Below are 18,427 nucleotides of genomic sequence, written 5' to 3'. Positions count from 1 at the left end.
TTAATTTATTTAAATTTTGACTGTAATACTCCTATTTGTTTGCTTATCAATGTGAGATTTAAACATTTTTTTTAGAAAGTTTGTATTTTATAGGTACTTTAGTACTCGTTTTATAATAGTAAAGTTAAATATAGGGTATGAATATTAGTTATTTGTTTATAGGACTTTGATTTTACGAACATGGCCCAACGATCTTCAATTAATTTCAAAACATACCACAGATCAAACTTGCAAATCCCCTAAGAAATAAAAGTTAAAACCCTTCCGGGCTTCCCTCTCTATTTTTCCTCGCCCTTCTTTTTCAGGTCGGTGGCGCAACCCGAAAAACCCCTATTAACGTTCAAATACAAACTCTTCGGCAAAACCCTAGGTTTCAATTCGGAGGAAAACCCTAACTCCCCATGTTTACTTAGACCAACCACGCTCCAGGATCTGCACATTCACACAACCATGGGTCGCCCGGAGCCGTGCGTCTTGTTCGCCCAGACCTTCGTCCACCCACATCTCGACGAATACGTCGACGAGGTCAGAATCTCAATCTCTCCTCCCCCTCCCTTTTTCAATTTCATTCCTACTTTCTCTAATTCGACTCTTAATCTTATGCCCATGGTGTTCTTTGATTAGTCTGACTCCACAATTTGTCTATATTCAATTGAATTTGTTCGAGTTTGAGTGTGTTGCTGATCGGAGTTGGATTCTCGTTGTTTAGGTCTTGTTTGCTGAGCCGATTGTCATCACTGCTTGCGAGTTTCTTGAACACAACGCTTCGTCGGCTTCGCAAGCAGTGCCGCTTCTCGGGTAAGGGCTCGCTTCTGGTTCAGTTGATTTTCTTTTTTTAAGCTTGAATTGTTGGGATGTGAATTTCAGCTTAGGACTGAGCATAATGTATGCTAGCCGGTATAGTCGGGATCACTTGTAGTTGAAATATTTGGGACACAGTCTGGGAATTGGATACAGCTGTTCAAAATTTCAAGTGAATGTGTGATAGGGCGGTTATTTAGGGTTTATACTGTATTCTGGACATATTGCATTTTGGATCCTAGCATTGCATTACATGAAATTGGATCTCGATGGTGATTAGGTGTTATGGGAGCATTTAAAGTTTTGTGCTTTTTATAGGTAAGTTTGGTATGAGTTAATGGGTGGATGGGTTTACATTTGGAGCAGTTGCCAGTTGGTTTTGGATGCTTACCGTTCTTTTTAATCTGTTTGAAAATTTCGAAGTCCGGTGGACAAATAGTTGAGAAGGTAGTGCCAAATTTCTGAGAGAAGGGGAAAAGGGAGCAGTTGATGGAATGGGTATTAGTTTGAGGATCTATGATAAGTGTCAACAGCCAACTTATCTAAGAATTGGAGTGGGAATTCATTTCTATTGTTACTTTATGAACTTCTGGCCTGGATGCTAAAATATGGAATTTGTTTGTGGTCTCAATAAGCCTTCATGAAGCATTCATTTTTTTTTTGTTTCGGGTTCAGGAAAAACTAAAATTTTGAATTATCAACTTTTTCTTATTTAACTTCATCAAGCCCAAATGGCAGGTAATATCCCCGATGTAAATGTTTTTCTTTTATGTGTGATTAAATATGCCTCTGGTTATGGAAGAGCTTTTGTTTGTTGATGATGTTCGTGGTAGTTATCTGTCGAGGCAAAAACAGAACAATAATAGGTTGTACTAGATATTGTTTACAGTAGTAGTGGACATCTTCTCTGCTGCTCAGCTTTATATGCACATTCTATTTGGCTTTTTGAAACAAAGAAATCATTTCAAGAAGCCAATTCTGTACTTTGCTTTTGTTGTCTTTTAATACAGGCATTTTCTTTTTCCAAAAACAGAAAAGAGAGAAGAAAATGAAAATCCTTTTTTCTTAAAAAAAAAAAAATCAATAGGGCTTCTATCTCTTGAAATGCCATTTTGATTTGTATAGGCCTGGTATTAACTTTTGGATACCAACCTTTAGTGATGCTTAATGATGTTGCATTACTGTTAATGTTCTGAATTGCTACTCCTGTTTACAGGGCTACTTTACCTCCTTCATTTGCTTTGGAGGTATTTGTACAATGTGAGGGAGAGACAAGGTTCAGGCGCCTCTGTCAGCCTTTCCTGTATTCTCCTTCATCATCAAATGTGCTGGAAGTAGAGGTAATTAATCATCTTATTTCCAATTATAATTTTGATGGATGCTATCTTCATTGAGTGCCTTCAGATGGTGGATTATTCATTTTGGGATGATGAATAGTTAACTCTTTTGCTTAATAAGTGATTGATTAGGTCACTAGCAAGCTTGAGGTCTAACTTTTCCTATCTGAATGCCTGTATTAATAAGAAAGTGTTGATAAGAAAGGAATACTTAGTTTGACATGTGAAAGGGTGCAGATGAAATGGATGAGAAGTCCTGCAAGCAGAAACTAGAACAATTGACACATCAAAAAACCTAGAAACACAAGGAAAAAATATTATTCAGTCAAGATGATTTGAGATTGATGCATAAAATCTGTCGACAGAGACAGCCCTAGTGAAGCCTCTCTTTTCTTTGTTCGCTTTGTCTGAGTTTATTAATTGGCCATTAGTTAATATAGCAAGTATATATATCTATTTTCTTTATATATATTTCAATGCAAGAAGTGGGCTTTGAAGCAGAAGTTTCATCTTTTCCTTCCATTTTGTGTGCTCAGGATAGAAGTTATGTATACATGTATTGCCCTGATATTAAGTCTTTTGAGGCAGCTACATAAACATACAGAACGACTTCCATTGATGTGGGAAAAGATAAACACTATCTAATATATTATGTCGGAATTTTAAAGGGGTAAAGGCCCTCTATCTTATAAACCTTTTTGTATGGGTAGGTACCTAGTTATTAATATATACTGCAGCTTCTTAGAACATCTCGTTTCTCACTGGAGTCATACTATTCTGCAGGCTGTCGTAACTAATCATCTTGTGGTAAGGGGAAGCTACCGCAGTCTGAGTTTGGTTATATATGGAAACACCGCGGAAGATCTGGGGCAATTTAACATTGAATTTGATGATAGCTCCATAACTAATCTCGTTAGCTCTGCTGAGGGAAAGCTTGAAGATCTTCCTCTGGCTTTGCATTCAACTAATCGGACAATTGAGGATTCACTATCACCACCGAATACTTTATATTTACCAGTTACAGCATCAGATTTATCTATTGAAGTTAAGCAATTATTGCAGCTGACGTTGAAGATTTGTGAGTTGCCCAATCTAGGGGATGCATTTCATAAAGTAGTTAGCACTGTAGTGTCAGCTGCCACTTGTTATGTGACTTGCTCCTGGGGCAGATCTAGTGACTGTGGAGAGCTACGCAATGTTCTTAGTGAGGGTAGGACAGAGCTTATTCAGCTTTATAAATCCTTAAAAGAAGAATCAGGGGTTGCATCAGCTGAATCATTGGATGACTGTGATTTTATCTCTGAGGATGATTTGATAACTTCCAAACAGTTGGTGGATTGTTTAAATCAATTCCTCTGCTTTAATAAGGGCTTTTTGAGTATTGTACATCACCAACTCCCGCAGGTGAATGAATTAGTTTTCCTTTCACTTGTGTACTATATCACATTTTTATTATACAACTATACAACTTATAGAAGCAATTACGTATTCTCCTCTCTCTCTCTCTCTCTCTCTCCCCAATCTGTTAGCATGTTTAAATTTCACGTGGTCAATATTTGATCTTATATCTGGATTGTCAGGATACAAATGTCATGATGGGGTTGAGTGTGGCTCTTCTTTTGTGCTCTGGAAGAGAGAGCTGCTTTCACTTTGTAAGCAGTGGGGGAATGGAGCAGCTTGTACACGTCTTCAGTCGTGACAAGCATAATTCTACCGCAACGACATTACTTTTACTTGGTGTTATTGAAAAGGCTACTCAGCATTCTTTTGGCTGTGAAGGATTTTTAGGTTGGTGGCCTCGTGAAGATGAAAATATTCTATCCGGTGTCAGTGATGGTTACAGTAGATTGTTGAATTTGCTGCTGCAAAAACAACGTCACGATGTTGCTTCATGTGCAACTTATGTCCTTCATCGCCTTAGATTTTATGAGGTCACTTCAAGATTTGAGGTATACTTTCACTTTGGTGAAGCTGGTTGTGGTTCCACATGTGTACTTGTGAATTAAATCAAGTTGTTTCTTATGATAATTCCTTCCTTGCAGTATGCAGCTTTGTCTGTATTGGGAGGTCTATCTACAAATGGTAGGGTCACAAGTGATACATATGACATGCTTATCTGTGCGCAATTGCAACTGAAGAAGCTCTTGGTCAGTTATAATTTTTTTTATCATTATTTTTGTTTGTATTTGAATCCTGTTTATCTTTTTTGCTCGTATTTTGATATTAGTTTAGTTCAAAGTTACTGACAAGACATACTGCAGAAATTGATAACATCACGTGACCCAATTGAAGATCCTTCTCCAGTTGCTAGTGCAACCAGAAAATTGATTATTGGTCAAACTGAAGGTTTGTTGTCGTATAAAGCATCTAATAACTTGATTGCATCATCAAATTGTTGTTTCTCAAATCGGGATATCGAATTGCATTTGCTGGAACTTCTTAAGGTATGTCTCCCTCTGATATCAAAATATTTCTCTGGTTCTAAGAAATGGTTAATCTATATTGTATCTGTAATATATGAAAATATTATGGTTCACTTTTAAAGATTATTTGAAACCTATGGTTGGGTGGAGAGGGAAGACCTTTGGTAGAGTCAAGTTCTGGACCTTCTTATGGGCTTCTACTTCTAAGGAACTCAATTATCACAATTTTTCTCCCATTATTCTCAACTGTGATGCAGCTGTAATATAAGTTTCTAATCTTTTAACATTAATAGATGGGCTGATGACCTTTTAGCCATAGCAGCCTCTGTTAGTAATATCAAAATGCACAACTAGTCAACTACTCCACCTCCTGGCTCGCCAGTTAGGGTTTGTTGATTTGTAGTTGAACTCTATATCTAAAGTGTTGCAGCATTGCCTATCATTGGGCCAGTCTGAAGGTCTCATCAAATCAAATTCCTCAGTTAAATTATAATTAGATCTTGATGAAATGCCTAACTTCCATGTTGGGGAGGAACTCAAAATAGAATTTCTAATCAACTCAATGCCTTACCAAATATAGAGATGTTCTCTCTCTCTCTCTCTCTCTCTCTCTCTCTCTCCTCTCTGCTGCTTCCATGGGGTTCTGCATTAGAAATTAATTTTGTAGCCTTTTTTTGCTTACTCTATTTGATGGAAGGAATTTGTCATGAAATATGCCTAATAAATTATATTTTATATAATGCAGGAGCGGGGATTTCTTCCTCTAGCAGTTGCTCTATTGTCATCATCCATACTACGGTCGGAAGCAGGACGTGCTCTGGACATATTTGTGGAAGTTACATCATCTATTGAGGCCATCATTCTTGCCCTCCTGTTTTGCCGTTCAGGTTTCTGAAAGTGCTTGCAATGAATTTTATTCTATTTATCAATCCAAGTCGTAGTTAATCACATTGCATTCTTTCTTGCTCAGGCCTAATTTTCCTGCTACAGCACCCTGAACTTTCTGCAACTATAATATATGCCCTGCGGGGTGGTGATAATGTGAACAAGGATGTGTGTCTTCCTCTTCGATATGCAACTGTTTCAATATCCAAAGGATTCTTTTGCGTTCCGCAGGAAGTTGGAATAATTGTTGGGATGCATTTGAGGGTGGTAGGTACCTTTTGCTTCTTTTGGTTTCTTTTCTTTGATATAAACTTTCCGCTTAGAGCACAAACCTAATGCTTTTGTACAGGTTAATGCTATAGATCGTTTGCTTACTGCGGCTCCAAACAGTGAAGAATTTTTATGGATGTTGTGGGAACTATGCGCTGTTGCAAGGTTGAATCAAATGCACTTTTCTAATCATGAACAGTTAATGTCTCGATGGATTATTAATGGTCTTATTGATTCTTGTTTGATTTGCAGGTCTGACTGCGGACGTGAGGCACTGTTGGCTTTGGGATACTTTCCAGAGGTACTGTTTAGGATGTTAAGGTTTAGGGTTTCTGTTGGATATACTTGTGGGGACAATACCTGTTTCTTACTTGAGTTGGATTTGGATCAGGGGACCTCTGCTCTGGGGATGTTGTAATTACTTTATATATAATTTAGTCTATACATTAGAGTAGATTGAAAAAAAAGTAGTCTTTTGTAAATATACAACTCAAGTGATTTTCTTGTTTGGTAATAATACTATTATTTGATGACTTATTATTTGGTAACGGATTTTCTGATATAGTTTTAATTGGATTAATTTTCTGTTAATGCAACAGAGGATAATACAAATGTTGCAATCTACATCTGTGTGGTGGCTGACTGGTTCTAACAATTTTTGAGATATTTGATCATTTTTTATCCATGAAGTTCTTGATTGCTTTGATATAGTTTATTGACAACCAAAATACTTCATTTTTGTAGGCTGTTAAAATTTTGATTGAAGCATTACATTCTGCCAAGGAACCAGAGCCGCTTGCCAAAAATAATGGTTGTCAACTTACTCTATCTCTAAGCCTGAAATAATAATCTGTTACTGTACTTTTGATCTGCTTTTCTCAGTTAAACTTTTCTGGATGTTCAGGAGCCTCACCGTTAAATCTAGCGATATTTCACTCTGTCGCTGAGATTTTTGAAGTTATTGTTTCTGATTCAACTGCATCTTCTCTTGGATCTTGGATTGGACATGTTACGGAGCTCCATAAGGCTTTATATTCCTCTTCTCCAGGGTCAAATAGGAAAGATGCCCCCACACGGATGTTGGAATGGATAGATGCTGGAGTAGTATACCATAAAAATGGAGTTGCAGGTCTTTTACGATATGCTGCTGTGATTGCTTCTGGTGGAGATGCCCACTTGAATTCAACCATCCCCCTAGTGTCAGATCTAACAGATGCAGAAAGTGTTATTGGAGATTCTTGTGGTGCTTCAGATGTTAATGTTCTGGAGAATCTGGGAAAGTTCATTTCTGATAAGACTTTTGATGGTTTGACTCTTCGTGATTCTTCTGTTGCACAGTTAACAACAGCACTTCGCATTTTGGCTTTCATTTCAGAAAACTCGGTATGTGATTTTATATTCCTCTGAGTGTATCACTCGATGGATTGCGTGTATTGCTAGATGAATCAGCTCATGTTATTATGTTAATGCAGACTGTTGCTGCAACTCTATATGATGAAGGAGCAATAGCAATAGTTTATGCAGTTCTGGTCAACTGTAGGTTTATGCTCGAGAGGTCCTCAAACAGTTATGGTATGTTTGTTAGGCTATTATTATTATTATTATTATTATTATTATTATTATTATTATTATTATTATTATTATTATCATTTAAAAACAACAGTAAGAATTACAATCATCTGATTCAAAGTTTTCTAGCCAAACAGTTTTGACTGACCCAGTCCCATCATGATTTGAAAAATTTAGCACCAGACTTGCATTCTATAAAATTCACGGATGCATTTAGTTATAATGTTTGTTTCCATTTTTCGTCTGTCATCTTATATGTGGGCCTCTTTATCAACTCTCTCTCTCTCTCTATATATATATATATATGTATGTATATATTGCTTTTTTAAATAATATATATATATATATATATATATAGAAATTTGTTGGTGGTGGAGAAAGGGTAGTGAGAATAGTGACCAGTCGAGGGTTAATTGTTCAACTATCGACATAATGAATATTTATTTAATATTCATCGAGTAAATCGCTAATTTATTTTAGAAGCTAGAATCGATCATTGAATCATATCCAAAGAATTATTTATTTACTTGTATTCCATAAAGTAATGGTGCATCCTGTAGCATTTTGCTACTAGTATGTCATGTCTTGCAGAAGATAACACATGGAGAGAAACAATTATGTTAAGAAGAATGCTGTGTGTGTAGCATTAAATACTTTTACAATTAATAGACAACAACCTGGTTTGCTTTGATACAGTTCACTACTTCTTAATTGAGTCATCCCTGGGGTCCAACTCAGGGAGCGTATATTTTAGTGATCCTAGAACAGAATCTAACTGATTTGATGACTAACTGGCTGGTTTGGCCTGGGTTCTAAAACATTGCTCTCTTCCTTTTGAAAGATGCAATTTTTCTGGCTTTTATATCTTTCGGAGTTGCAGTATTGCATTTATTTTTTCATTTGTTTGGAATGGGAAGAATAAGATATGGTTTGACCTATAGGATATGAAACTGATAAATAGGTGTAAATTTTTTCTGATATTGATTCCACTACCTTCATATGGATCTCCTCCTGCCATTGGGGGATAATTTCTTTGCCATATCCTCTCTTTGCTTGAAAGGGCAAGATCTAATTGAATTCACAACTAGTAGGACATCCTTACATTGTTTTTGACTCTAGAGAAAATATACTACTATTGTGACAGTATGGTATGCTTTCTGAGTTCTGTTTGTGCAGGGATATATATTATAGATATGTGTGGTCGTCTACAGTGTTCACCGTAATTACTGTATCACTTGGATCTTGCTTGCTTGTTGTCACTAATACTGTGTACAGTACCAAGATTTTTAAGTTCCATACTGTGATACATTAGAGGGTCCATTTATATATTCATTCAATTTATTTTTGTTGATAGATTACCTTGTTGATGAGGGCACAGAGTGCAACTCTACATCAGATTTATTGTTAGAACGTAACCGTGAGCAGAGTTTAGTTGACCTTCTGGTTCCAACTCTTGTGTTGCTGGTCAATTTATTGCAGAAATTGAAGGTTTGTTTCATTTAATCCTTGCTTCCATATGATTGAGTTTTATTATGGGAAGCTTTATTTGAATGAAAGAAGTAGCATTAGTCTTCTACCGAGCTTGTAGATAATTATTACAATCTTGGTGTTCTTAAAACCCGTATGATCCTTAAATTTGAATGGTTTGATTCAGAAAACCACATGTCTATGACAGCGGATAATCTGCGGGTAAATAGGAAATTAAATGAAGCGGTTTTATTATGTGATTTCCGTAGGTCGGCCTTGATTATAAATAACTTTCAAACTAGGATGCTTGCATATTAGACTCTTGAACTTCCTACTCATGATATCTGGGGATTAAATGAAAAGGACACCAAGCCTGAGGTCATCTGGGAATTCGGTACTGATTGTATGCTCTGTTAGTTTGTTAATATCTGGTCTTAAATTTGTAGGAGGTACAAGAGCAGCACCGGAATACCAAATTTTTGAATGCGCTTCTACGATTGCACCGAGAAGTAAGGTAACTGAACTGCCCTCCTTTTGCACCTTTTTAAATATCTGTCTTTGTTTGCATACAATTTGACTCGATCATTCTATTGTAGTCCGAAACTAGCTGCATGTGCTGCAGACTTATCCTCTCCTTATCCTGATTCTGCCATTGGGTTTGGAGCGCTCTGCCATCTTCTTGTTTCAGCACTTGCTTGTTGGCCAGTCTTTGGCTGGACTCCTGGGCTTTTCCACCATCTCCTTGATAGTGTTCATGTTACATCTTTGCTGGCCTTGGGTCCAAAGGAAACATGCAGTTTACTATGCCTTATGGTATGCAAGGTTTCATTTACTTATTTTGTTTTGTTTGGATAATCATGTTGAACAGTCTTCATACACGAGAGAAAGGATTATGGAACATTTCACTAGAGCATATCTTAGACGGGCATAACTTTTCGCTATGATCCATGGATACACCTAATAAGTAACTATAGATGGCTCAGATATGTGTTGATATCTATAAACACATCTGTTACTTTCTTAAACTTTAACTGTTAGATACGTCTAAGACAACACATACATCATACTGCAGACAAGATGGCACAGCTTCACATCTATAAATGCACAAATATAACTGTCATTTTCGATATTCCGAATCAGAGAGGATTAGGGTTTTTGTATGTGTCCATTGAAGTTGAAAACAAACAATTAAGAAAGGAAGCAATTGATATTGGTGTCAGCATACCTTTTTATTTTGTTTTTGTATTTTCCCCATCCTTTCCTGTGTTCTGCTGTAAAGTGGAGAAGAGTGTTTCTCTGTTTGAGAGGCTTGGAAGATAATATAATAATGCAGTTTTTATCAGAGGAATATGTGATTATATATTCATTAAATCTTTAATTGTTGCAATCTACATGTAAAAATATATTGTTTTTTTTTCCGGTATGACATGATATCATATCCTATAAGTGGATATCATGTCCGTAACTGTATGTCCTACCCATCTTAGGGAATCTTAAGCTCTTCCTAGTAGCAGGAGCATACAAGAAAGCTCTGTTTTTGCATGCTTGGATATTTTAACACCTCAACAATCTTGTTTTGCATGATATAATTTTTAACAAGTGACCATTGTTGACTCGTGGACCCGTAAGTCATAACTAGCAGTGCCACCTCCATCCTGCATTTTTTACCATGCACCTAGCACACCAAAGAGAATAATGTGATGTTGAGGATATGATATATTGGTTACTCAATTTTTAAAAGGTGGATGAAATTTGATGTAATTGGCTCAAGAACTACTGTTTAATATTCTAATTTGTTATCATTGAGCAATTGATTACCTTGGGTACTTATCTATCTGATGCTTTTTCTTTAGTAAATTATTAAATGTGACTTGTGTTCTTCTCATTATGTATCTTTTGTCCTTGCTCTGCCATTGCAAGAATGATTTATTTCCAGAAGAAGGAGTCTGGCTCTGGAAAGATGGGATGCCTTTGCTGAGTGCCCTTAGAAAGTTGGCTGTTGGGACACTTTTGGGCCCTGAGATGGAAAGACAGGTCAACTGGTATCTGCATCCAACAAATCTTGAGAAGTTGCTGAGCGAATTTACCCAGCATTTGGACAAAATAGCCCAGATTATACAACATTATGCCATCTCTGTATGTTATATCTTCTGCATTAAGTCAGTCACTGGTTATTTACCTTTTCTTTTCTAGCTAGAATCTTTAAAAGGCTAGGTAGTGTGTGCATTCATAATGATATCTTGCATAAATGGTCAAATCATTTTAAACAGGAACTGGTTGTCATTCAAGACCTGCTTCGAGTTTTTGTCATCCGCATTGCTTGCCAGAAAATTGAAAGCTGTTCTGTACTTCTACGGCCCATATTATCATGGATTCATGCTCATGCTTATGAGATGTCTTCTCCGTCAGATATGGATGCTTATAAGGTTAGTGTGTTGCAACTTTTTTCTGGCTAGATTAATTTGGTATACTTTCTTGTTTGTTTCTTTTCTTCTGATATATTCACTTTTCAGGTTCATAGATACCTGGATTTCATTGCCAGCTTATTGGAGCACCCACATGCCAAGGTTTGGTTTTGTATTGTTTTGTTTTCGTTTCTGATTTTTAGCTCATATTTTTAACAGTTTATTTTCCTTTTCAGGCACTATTGTTAAAGGAAGGTGTCATTGGAACGCTAACTAGAGTGCTCGATAGGTGTTTAGGTACGATCGATGCAGATAGAATAACTATCCTAGCTGGTAGAAGTTCATCTCAATCTGGATTTCCTGTGCTTAGTTGGTCCCGCCCTGTATTCAAGTCCTTCTCATTGATTTCCATTTCTCAAGCAAGTCTACCCAATGATCTGTGAGTAGATAATATGCGCATGTATCATCACGTTTAATTTATTCAAGATGTTACAGATTAACCATATGTGTGCTGAACTACCTCATTGGATAACAGGCACAAGTTCGCAAACATGGGTGCTGAAGATTCTATAATGATTTTAAAATATCTCCTCAGGTTTTGTCAGGTAACGTGCTCTTTATGGTTATGATTAATGTTTGATATGCATGAATTAATGTTGTTTAATCCATTTGAAAATTTTCTCTAGTTAACCCAGCCTAAAGTTGAGTTCCTACTGAACTATAGTTCTAAGGTGCTAGCTACCGTCCTTCATGTAGTCCATTGATCCACTGGGTTATTTTGTGTTCAACGAAAAAAAGCCATGTGCTTGAGCATAGGAATGCACTTGATTTCCTCTTTTAGTCAACACATTCCATAAACTTGAGCATTGCTTTTTCTTTAGTTTTCTTGCACTTGCTTATTTGATGCTTTTTATTGGAATTATTTTTGTGAGAAATGAGTAAATTCACTTCAGAATGTAATTCTTATTTCCTTAGTTGATGCTGATAATAGTCTCGTTTACCAGGTTCTTTCTGCTGGAAAAGAATTACTTGCATGCCTTGCTGCGTTCAAAGATCTAGGTTCTTGTAGTGAAGGCCGCAGTGCTTTAGCATCCTCATTTAATGGTCTTAATTATATTCCCGAGGATCGTGAATCATATAAAGGGCATTTAATGGATGGAAATGGCAGCAGTTGTCTTTTTAATGAATCTGAATGGAGAAAGTGCCCCCCTTTGTTATTATGCTGTAAAACTTTGTTAAGATCAGCTGATTCAAAAGACGGTTTATCAAGTTATGCAATTGAGGCTGTCAGAGCCTTGTGCATGGGATGTTTGTGGTTCTGCCTTGATGGGGAAAGGTGATTTCTCTTACCTTACTGGTTACTTTATTGCGTGTCATATACTTTTGTAGTTGACATGTTATATATTTAGATCACCATTGTCATTTTAATTACATATTATCAAATTTTAGTTGCATGTTACACTTCAAATTTATTGTGTGCGGTGTGGGTGTGACAATTTAGATGAATGATGGGTGAGACAAGTTGGCTAAAATGGAATTTGAAAAAAGTGGCATTAAGCTTTGTCAAAATCATATATATTAATCTACTAGGCCGAAGCGGATATAAACCAATCCTATTAATTTGTTATTGAAATATATAGTTGATCACAAATCTGTTGCATTTTTTTTTTGTAACTGCTGTATATAAGAAAGAACCTAACAGTAGATCTAGGAAGTTATTGTATTCCCATTATGTCAATCTGTACCCCATATTCGTGAAATGTGCAAAGGTAGCGCATAGGATTATGTTGTTGATGTCTAAATTAATTTCCTGGATCTACTATGGATATGAATGTGAATACATTTATACTCTATTTAGTCTATTATTTATGTACATACATGTGTGTGTGTGTGTATATATACATCTGCACTATAGGGATCACTTCGATAGAGGATGCTCTTATATACTCAAACAATTCACGTTCTTTTCACTATGTGCCAACTGCCAACATTATATTCATTAATTAGTAGTACCATACATCAAGTCTGAATTAATTGATTGGTTCCTAGGATCGCGCTTCTATGCCAGGAAATTTTGATTTGCCTGTTGGTTCTATTGGTTTCACACGAGCCTTATGGTTTTGTTTTGCTCCATATATGCATGTTCTGTTTTTTGTATGATGATTCAATTATTTATGTCAGCTGCTAGACTTATGGTTTGCTCTTATTAGGTTAAATTCAGACGGGGTTATTGCGGTGAAGTTCCTTTTTGGTCTTCCTGATGATATAGGCTCAACAGATGGTGTTGCAGAAGAAAACTTGAACTACATTCATGAACTAATATCTGTGTTGACACCAATAGCTGATGACTATGTTGCAGCTTCTGATATTCAGATTCTCTTGTATGAGGTATGGCTGATTTTGATTGATATAATCTAACAGAATTCTTAGAGGAGCTCCTTTTGTTCGTATAATATGATCATGCCTGACATCTTTAGGATCATTGAACAGGCTTTAGAATCTGCTAAGTCATTAATGCTGTTGTTACAGAATTCTTAGAGGAGCTCCTTTTGTTCGTATAATATGATCATGTCTGACATCTTTAGGATCATTGAACAGGCTTTAGAATCTGCGAAGTCATTAATGCTGTTGTTACAGAAGCCTAGTTCTTTGTTGAAAATGGATGATATCTTTTCAAGTGACAGTGTTCCGGTACCACCAAATGTTGTATGTTCTTCGAAGATCCATCTACTCTCACATGCTGGTGCTGAAATGACTGTTGAATATCAAGGGGCACTTGGAGATCAGTTTCAGTGGGAGTGTCCTGAAACATTGCCGGATAGATTGTCACAATCAACTCTTTCTGGCAAGAGGAAAATGTCATCACTTGATGGCCCAAATAGGCGTGCTAGGGGAGAAAATTCCATGGCTGAGGTCACAACTCAAACTGCATTTGCGAGAGGTCCCACTTCGAACACTGCCCCCTCTGCTCCTACTCGTAGGGATGCGTTTCGGCAGCGGAAACCAAATACTAGTAGACCTCCTTCCATGCATGTTGATGATTATGTTGCAAGAGAAAGAAATGACGGTGTTTCGAATTCCAATGTAATAGCAATCCCCCGAGTTGGATCGTCTGGTGGGAGACCTCCTTCAATGCATGTGGATGAATTTATGGCCAGGGAAAGGGAACGCCAGAATCCATTGTCAACGGTAGTTGGGGATGTGAAGGTACAGGTGAAGAGTTCAACCCCTGTGAATGACTCGGCTAAGGAGAAGTTCAACAAACCTAAACAATTGAAAGCAGATCTTGATGATGATCTTCAGATTGACATAGTATTTGATGGTGAGGAGTGTGAACCTGATGACAAATTGCCCTTTCCTCAGCCGGATGATATACTGCAGCAGCCTGCTCCTGTCGTTGTTGAGCAAAGCTCTCCTCACTCAATTGTTGAAGAGACAGAGAGCGATGTTCACTCCACACCATTAACATCTATTATGGATGAGAACACACAAAGTGAATTCTCTTCCAGGATGTCAGTTTCACGTCCTGAATTGCCCTTGACTCGAGAACCAAGTGTTTCTTCAGACAAGAAATATTTTGAGCATTCTGATGAGTCAAATAATGTTACACTAGTTAAGGCTTCTAGTGGCTTTGAATCTGCATCAGCAACCAATAGTCCTAGGTTCCCTGGTTTTTGCTATAACAATTCACCAGGATCTTCTGCCCAGTGGCCAGTTGATTCAAGAATGAATCCACATAATTTCTTTCCAAAGAATAGTCCACAACATATTGGTAACGTGCCTGTAGCTACTGGTTCTGCAGGATATTATGACCCTAGGTTTCTTCCAAATCAACCTCCTTTACCTCCAATGCCGCCACCCTCAACAGTTGCAGCTTTGATACCTCAGACTCCTGATACAGTTCCAAGTCAATCATCCCCATTTTTAAACTCCATGAATGAGGGACAGCAGCCCTCCACAACCTACCAGGTAAGTTCTTTAGGCATGTTCTTACACTTCTAAATAATATCTATTTCTGGCTTATCTGAATATATTAATGTTCTTGATTCTTGGCAGATTCGTTCAGATTATCCTTCTGCATTCAATAATGGCTCTTCATCCAGAAGTTCTGTTTCTTCTCCTAGTGGGGCCAGGCCCCCTCCACCACTTCCTCGTACACCACCTCCATACAATTCAACACCCAACAGAACTTCTATTTCCCAGTCAACAGTATTTAATCAGTCAAATGTTGGAACAACTGAACTTCCTCAGGGCTCCACTGCACCTTCTGGGACCAGAATAAATGCCTATTCACCACCTGCTCTGGTGCCTCATATGGTTTTCAATAGGCCAGGTTCAAATTCTATGGCTATGTATGGACATGTACCGACTCGGCTGCAAGGTGACAACCCAAATATGCTGCAGAATCTTTCTGTTCCCCAATCTCCTATGCAGTCTATTCATAGCGGTGGTCAGCTGCAGCCGCTGCAGCCCCCACAGCTTCCTGGTCCTCCACAACCACCTCAACATCTTAGGCCACCTATACAAGCTTCACAACAATTTGAACAGGGTTCTTTGCAGAGCCCTGTTCCAGTGCATTCACTGCAAATGCTGCAACAGCCGATGGTTTCACCTATGCAGGCCTATTATCAATCCCAACAACAAGAGTTTGCTCATCTACAGCAGCAAGTTGATTATTCTCAACCACAAGTTTTGCCTCAATCAGGGGATGCTTCATCTCAACAGCAACAAGATCCAGCAATGTCTTTACAGGAATATTTCAAATCTCCAGAAGCTATTCAGGTACTTTTACATTATCTATTGCAGACTGGGAGTCATTTGAATGAGGTTGTGCTCTTTGACTTCAGTTTCAAGGGATCTTGGCAAAATTTCCAATAAAATTTGCAAATATCTTTTTGGAGAGGATTCAGTGTTTGAGCTGGTGAACTACCTGCTGAAAAGTTTCAATGTTTGACAATCTGACCTTGGTCTGTTCTAATTATCTGTTCCTTTTCATGACAGTCTCTATTGGGTGACCGAGAAAAACTTTGTCAAGTTTTGGAGCAGCATCCTAAGTTAATGCAGATGCTTCAGGTATTTTGTTTAGTCCTCTTCAGAACCCGCACCCAAACTAAACTTTCATTGTGGATTTGCCAACAATAATTATTAGTTGATAACAGAGATGAAGTAGATAAAATTATTAAATGGGATATGAAACTAAATTCAGTCACTCCCATGGGGCCTTTTTTTCTTTCTTTGGGAAACTTAATAATCTCTCCTACCATCTTCTGTATATTCTCTACTGTAACTATGCTCATACAGTTTTTTCTTGCGGATTAGGGCTCCCCATTCCCATACAGAATGGAGAGAGCTGTTCCATATCTTTAGCTGTTCCATATGTTAGATGAAAAAAAAACGAATTTTACCAGGATAACCGCATCTGTCTTGGATTTAGGCTCCTCTCTATTTACTGACAGAATGGGTAGAGCTGTTCGATATCTGTAATTTCATGTGGGGATTGGCTGGGGAAAATTCCAGATCCAAGATCTTGCCTTCTTGCAATCGTGAAACCTTTCTCTCTAATGTTGACTGTCGGTGGGCTCATTCCCACTTGCTTGTGTTACTCTAATTAGTTTCTCTCTTTGGGCTTTTGGTTTGTACTAGCAACCCTAGTTTGGGTGTGTAATGAGAATTCTTATCTTCTGATTAAAAAAATACATTGTATTATATTTTTGATAATATGCTGTATGGTTCTTGTTGTTTAACAGGAGAAGTTGGGTGCACAGCTATAGCAGAATGACATGGAAGTGATGGAACCAACCGAGGGAACTTATAATCGAAGTGCTGCATCTGCCAATGCCTATATCTGGAGGAGTTGGGTGATCAATCATTAGGTTTTTGTTCTGTTGAAATTTTGTTCATAATGTACTGTAAATGTGTAATGCACTGTAAATTGTGTACATTATGTTATGTTTTTTCATCTTTCCATTATATAGGCTTGTAATCAAATTCCTGGCTTCCCCAAGCTTGTGAGCGGCAAATGTCTTATCCATACGTTACCTAATCTGGCCTTCACTCAAAGATGGAGAAAAAAATGTATAATTGTACAGATTAATAGTCTATTCATCCTCCGGTGGCAGTTGAAAATGGAATGTGCCTACTTTATAGTTTAGAAAAGATTTTTTTTTCATAGGCTTGAATTTTGTTTTATTTCTCTTTTTAAGAAAATCAAGAAGCTGTTTTAGGCGTGAATTTCCTTCTCCTTGCTCTATTATTTTTATAGTTTTTTGAAATTCATTTGGGTATAGATGGTCAAATGCCTCATAATTTTGACATTAGACTGGTTTCCTTGCTGGAAATATATTATGATAGGCAAGCCGCGGTTGGACCAACTGTCTTGAGTATTTTCTCAGTTACTCTGCTGTTCAATTTAGCTTATATTTCTTCAACAGCAGATGCTAAATTGAGGATCAACAGATACTAAAAAGTATCATATTTGGTATCTTGTTTTTCTCGTGAGTTGTGACTAATAAAACTATCTGGATATTAAAGCTCAGAGGTTCATTCCTATTGAGCCAAAGTGGGGACGGTCTCTTACAAAGAGGTGTTTACTTAGATCTTGATAAAGTTGGAGATAAGAGAGACCATAGACAATTGGTTGCTAGCCTGGCTATTGTGCTTTCCTAATATGCGTATGAGGATACTCATGCATATTATGTGACAACCTTAATGGGAATTGTTCAGAAATGGTATTGCCCAATGCGTCAGTTTTGGAATTTTGGAAGGAACCGAACCAGCTGATACCCATTCTCTGTTCCGGCTTTGATGAATTTGTAGATACTGTGATTTGAGATATGGTTCAGTCAGGTCTCTGGCAACCAAGGTAGTAATTCTACTGATCCTTTATTTACAGCATCAAGTCCACTTGTAATTGCCAACATGCGCTCAAGGCTCAAGCCATATCCCACGGCAAAGTAACTTTGCAGTCACGATTCATGTGGATGGCAAAACAAAGCCGCGGAGATGACCTTGAGGTTTGGTGAAAACGAAGAAGATCTGTTTTTGCCGCCGATGGTTTCAGGTCTTTTAGACCCAAACCTTGATCCAATTTTGAAGTTGATTGATACTTCAAATAAGTTTTACCTCAAAACTACAACTTTGATACCCTGCCTCATATAATCTGATTCTTAGTTTCAAGAAAAAAAAATGATCTACAATCTAGTGTGCTCCCATTCCAAGTGCGTGTTAATTGTCTGATCTGGAAAATTGAATCCAAAGATATATTTTGTGG

General features: G+C 37.4%; 1 protein-coding gene across 1 annotated transcript; it reads left to right on the top strand.

The window, feature by feature from the left end:
- Positions 1-292: 292 nt before the first annotated feature.
- Positions 293-17,388, top strand: LOC126797577 (protein virilizer homolog). The gene is made up of 28 exons (XM_050524229.1): positions 293-525; positions 710-798; positions 2,018-2,141; positions 2,922-3,542; positions 3,719-4,087; positions 4,181-4,285; positions 4,400-4,582; positions 5,307-5,448; positions 5,532-5,713; positions 5,796-5,881; positions 5,969-6,017; positions 6,461-6,527; positions 6,621-7,099; positions 7,189-7,288; positions 8,640-8,773; positions 9,199-9,266; positions 9,349-9,565; positions 10,673-10,888; positions 11,023-11,178; positions 11,266-11,319; positions 11,394-11,596; positions 11,693-11,762; positions 12,162-12,493; positions 13,368-13,545; positions 13,756-15,126; positions 15,214-15,939; positions 16,159-16,230; positions 16,905-17,388. The coding sequence occupies exons 1-28, from the start codon at positions 451-453 to the stop codon at positions 16,926-16,928; spliced, it is 6,492 nt and encodes a 2,163-aa protein (XP_050380186.1). The 5' UTR covers positions 293-450; the 3' UTR covers positions 16,929-17,388.
- The last annotated feature ends 1,039 nt before the right edge of the window (positions 17,389-18,427 follow it).

The sequence above is a fragment of the Argentina anserina genome, chromosome 6 (genome assembly GCF_933775445.1).
Source record: "Argentina anserina chromosome 6, drPotAnse1.1, whole genome shotgun sequence".
Classification (NCBI taxonomy): domain Eukaryota; kingdom Viridiplantae; phylum Streptophyta; class Magnoliopsida; order Rosales; family Rosaceae; genus Argentina; species Argentina anserina.
Note: the sequence above shows the minus strand (reverse complement) of the source record. Positions and strands in the feature narration are given on the sequence as shown.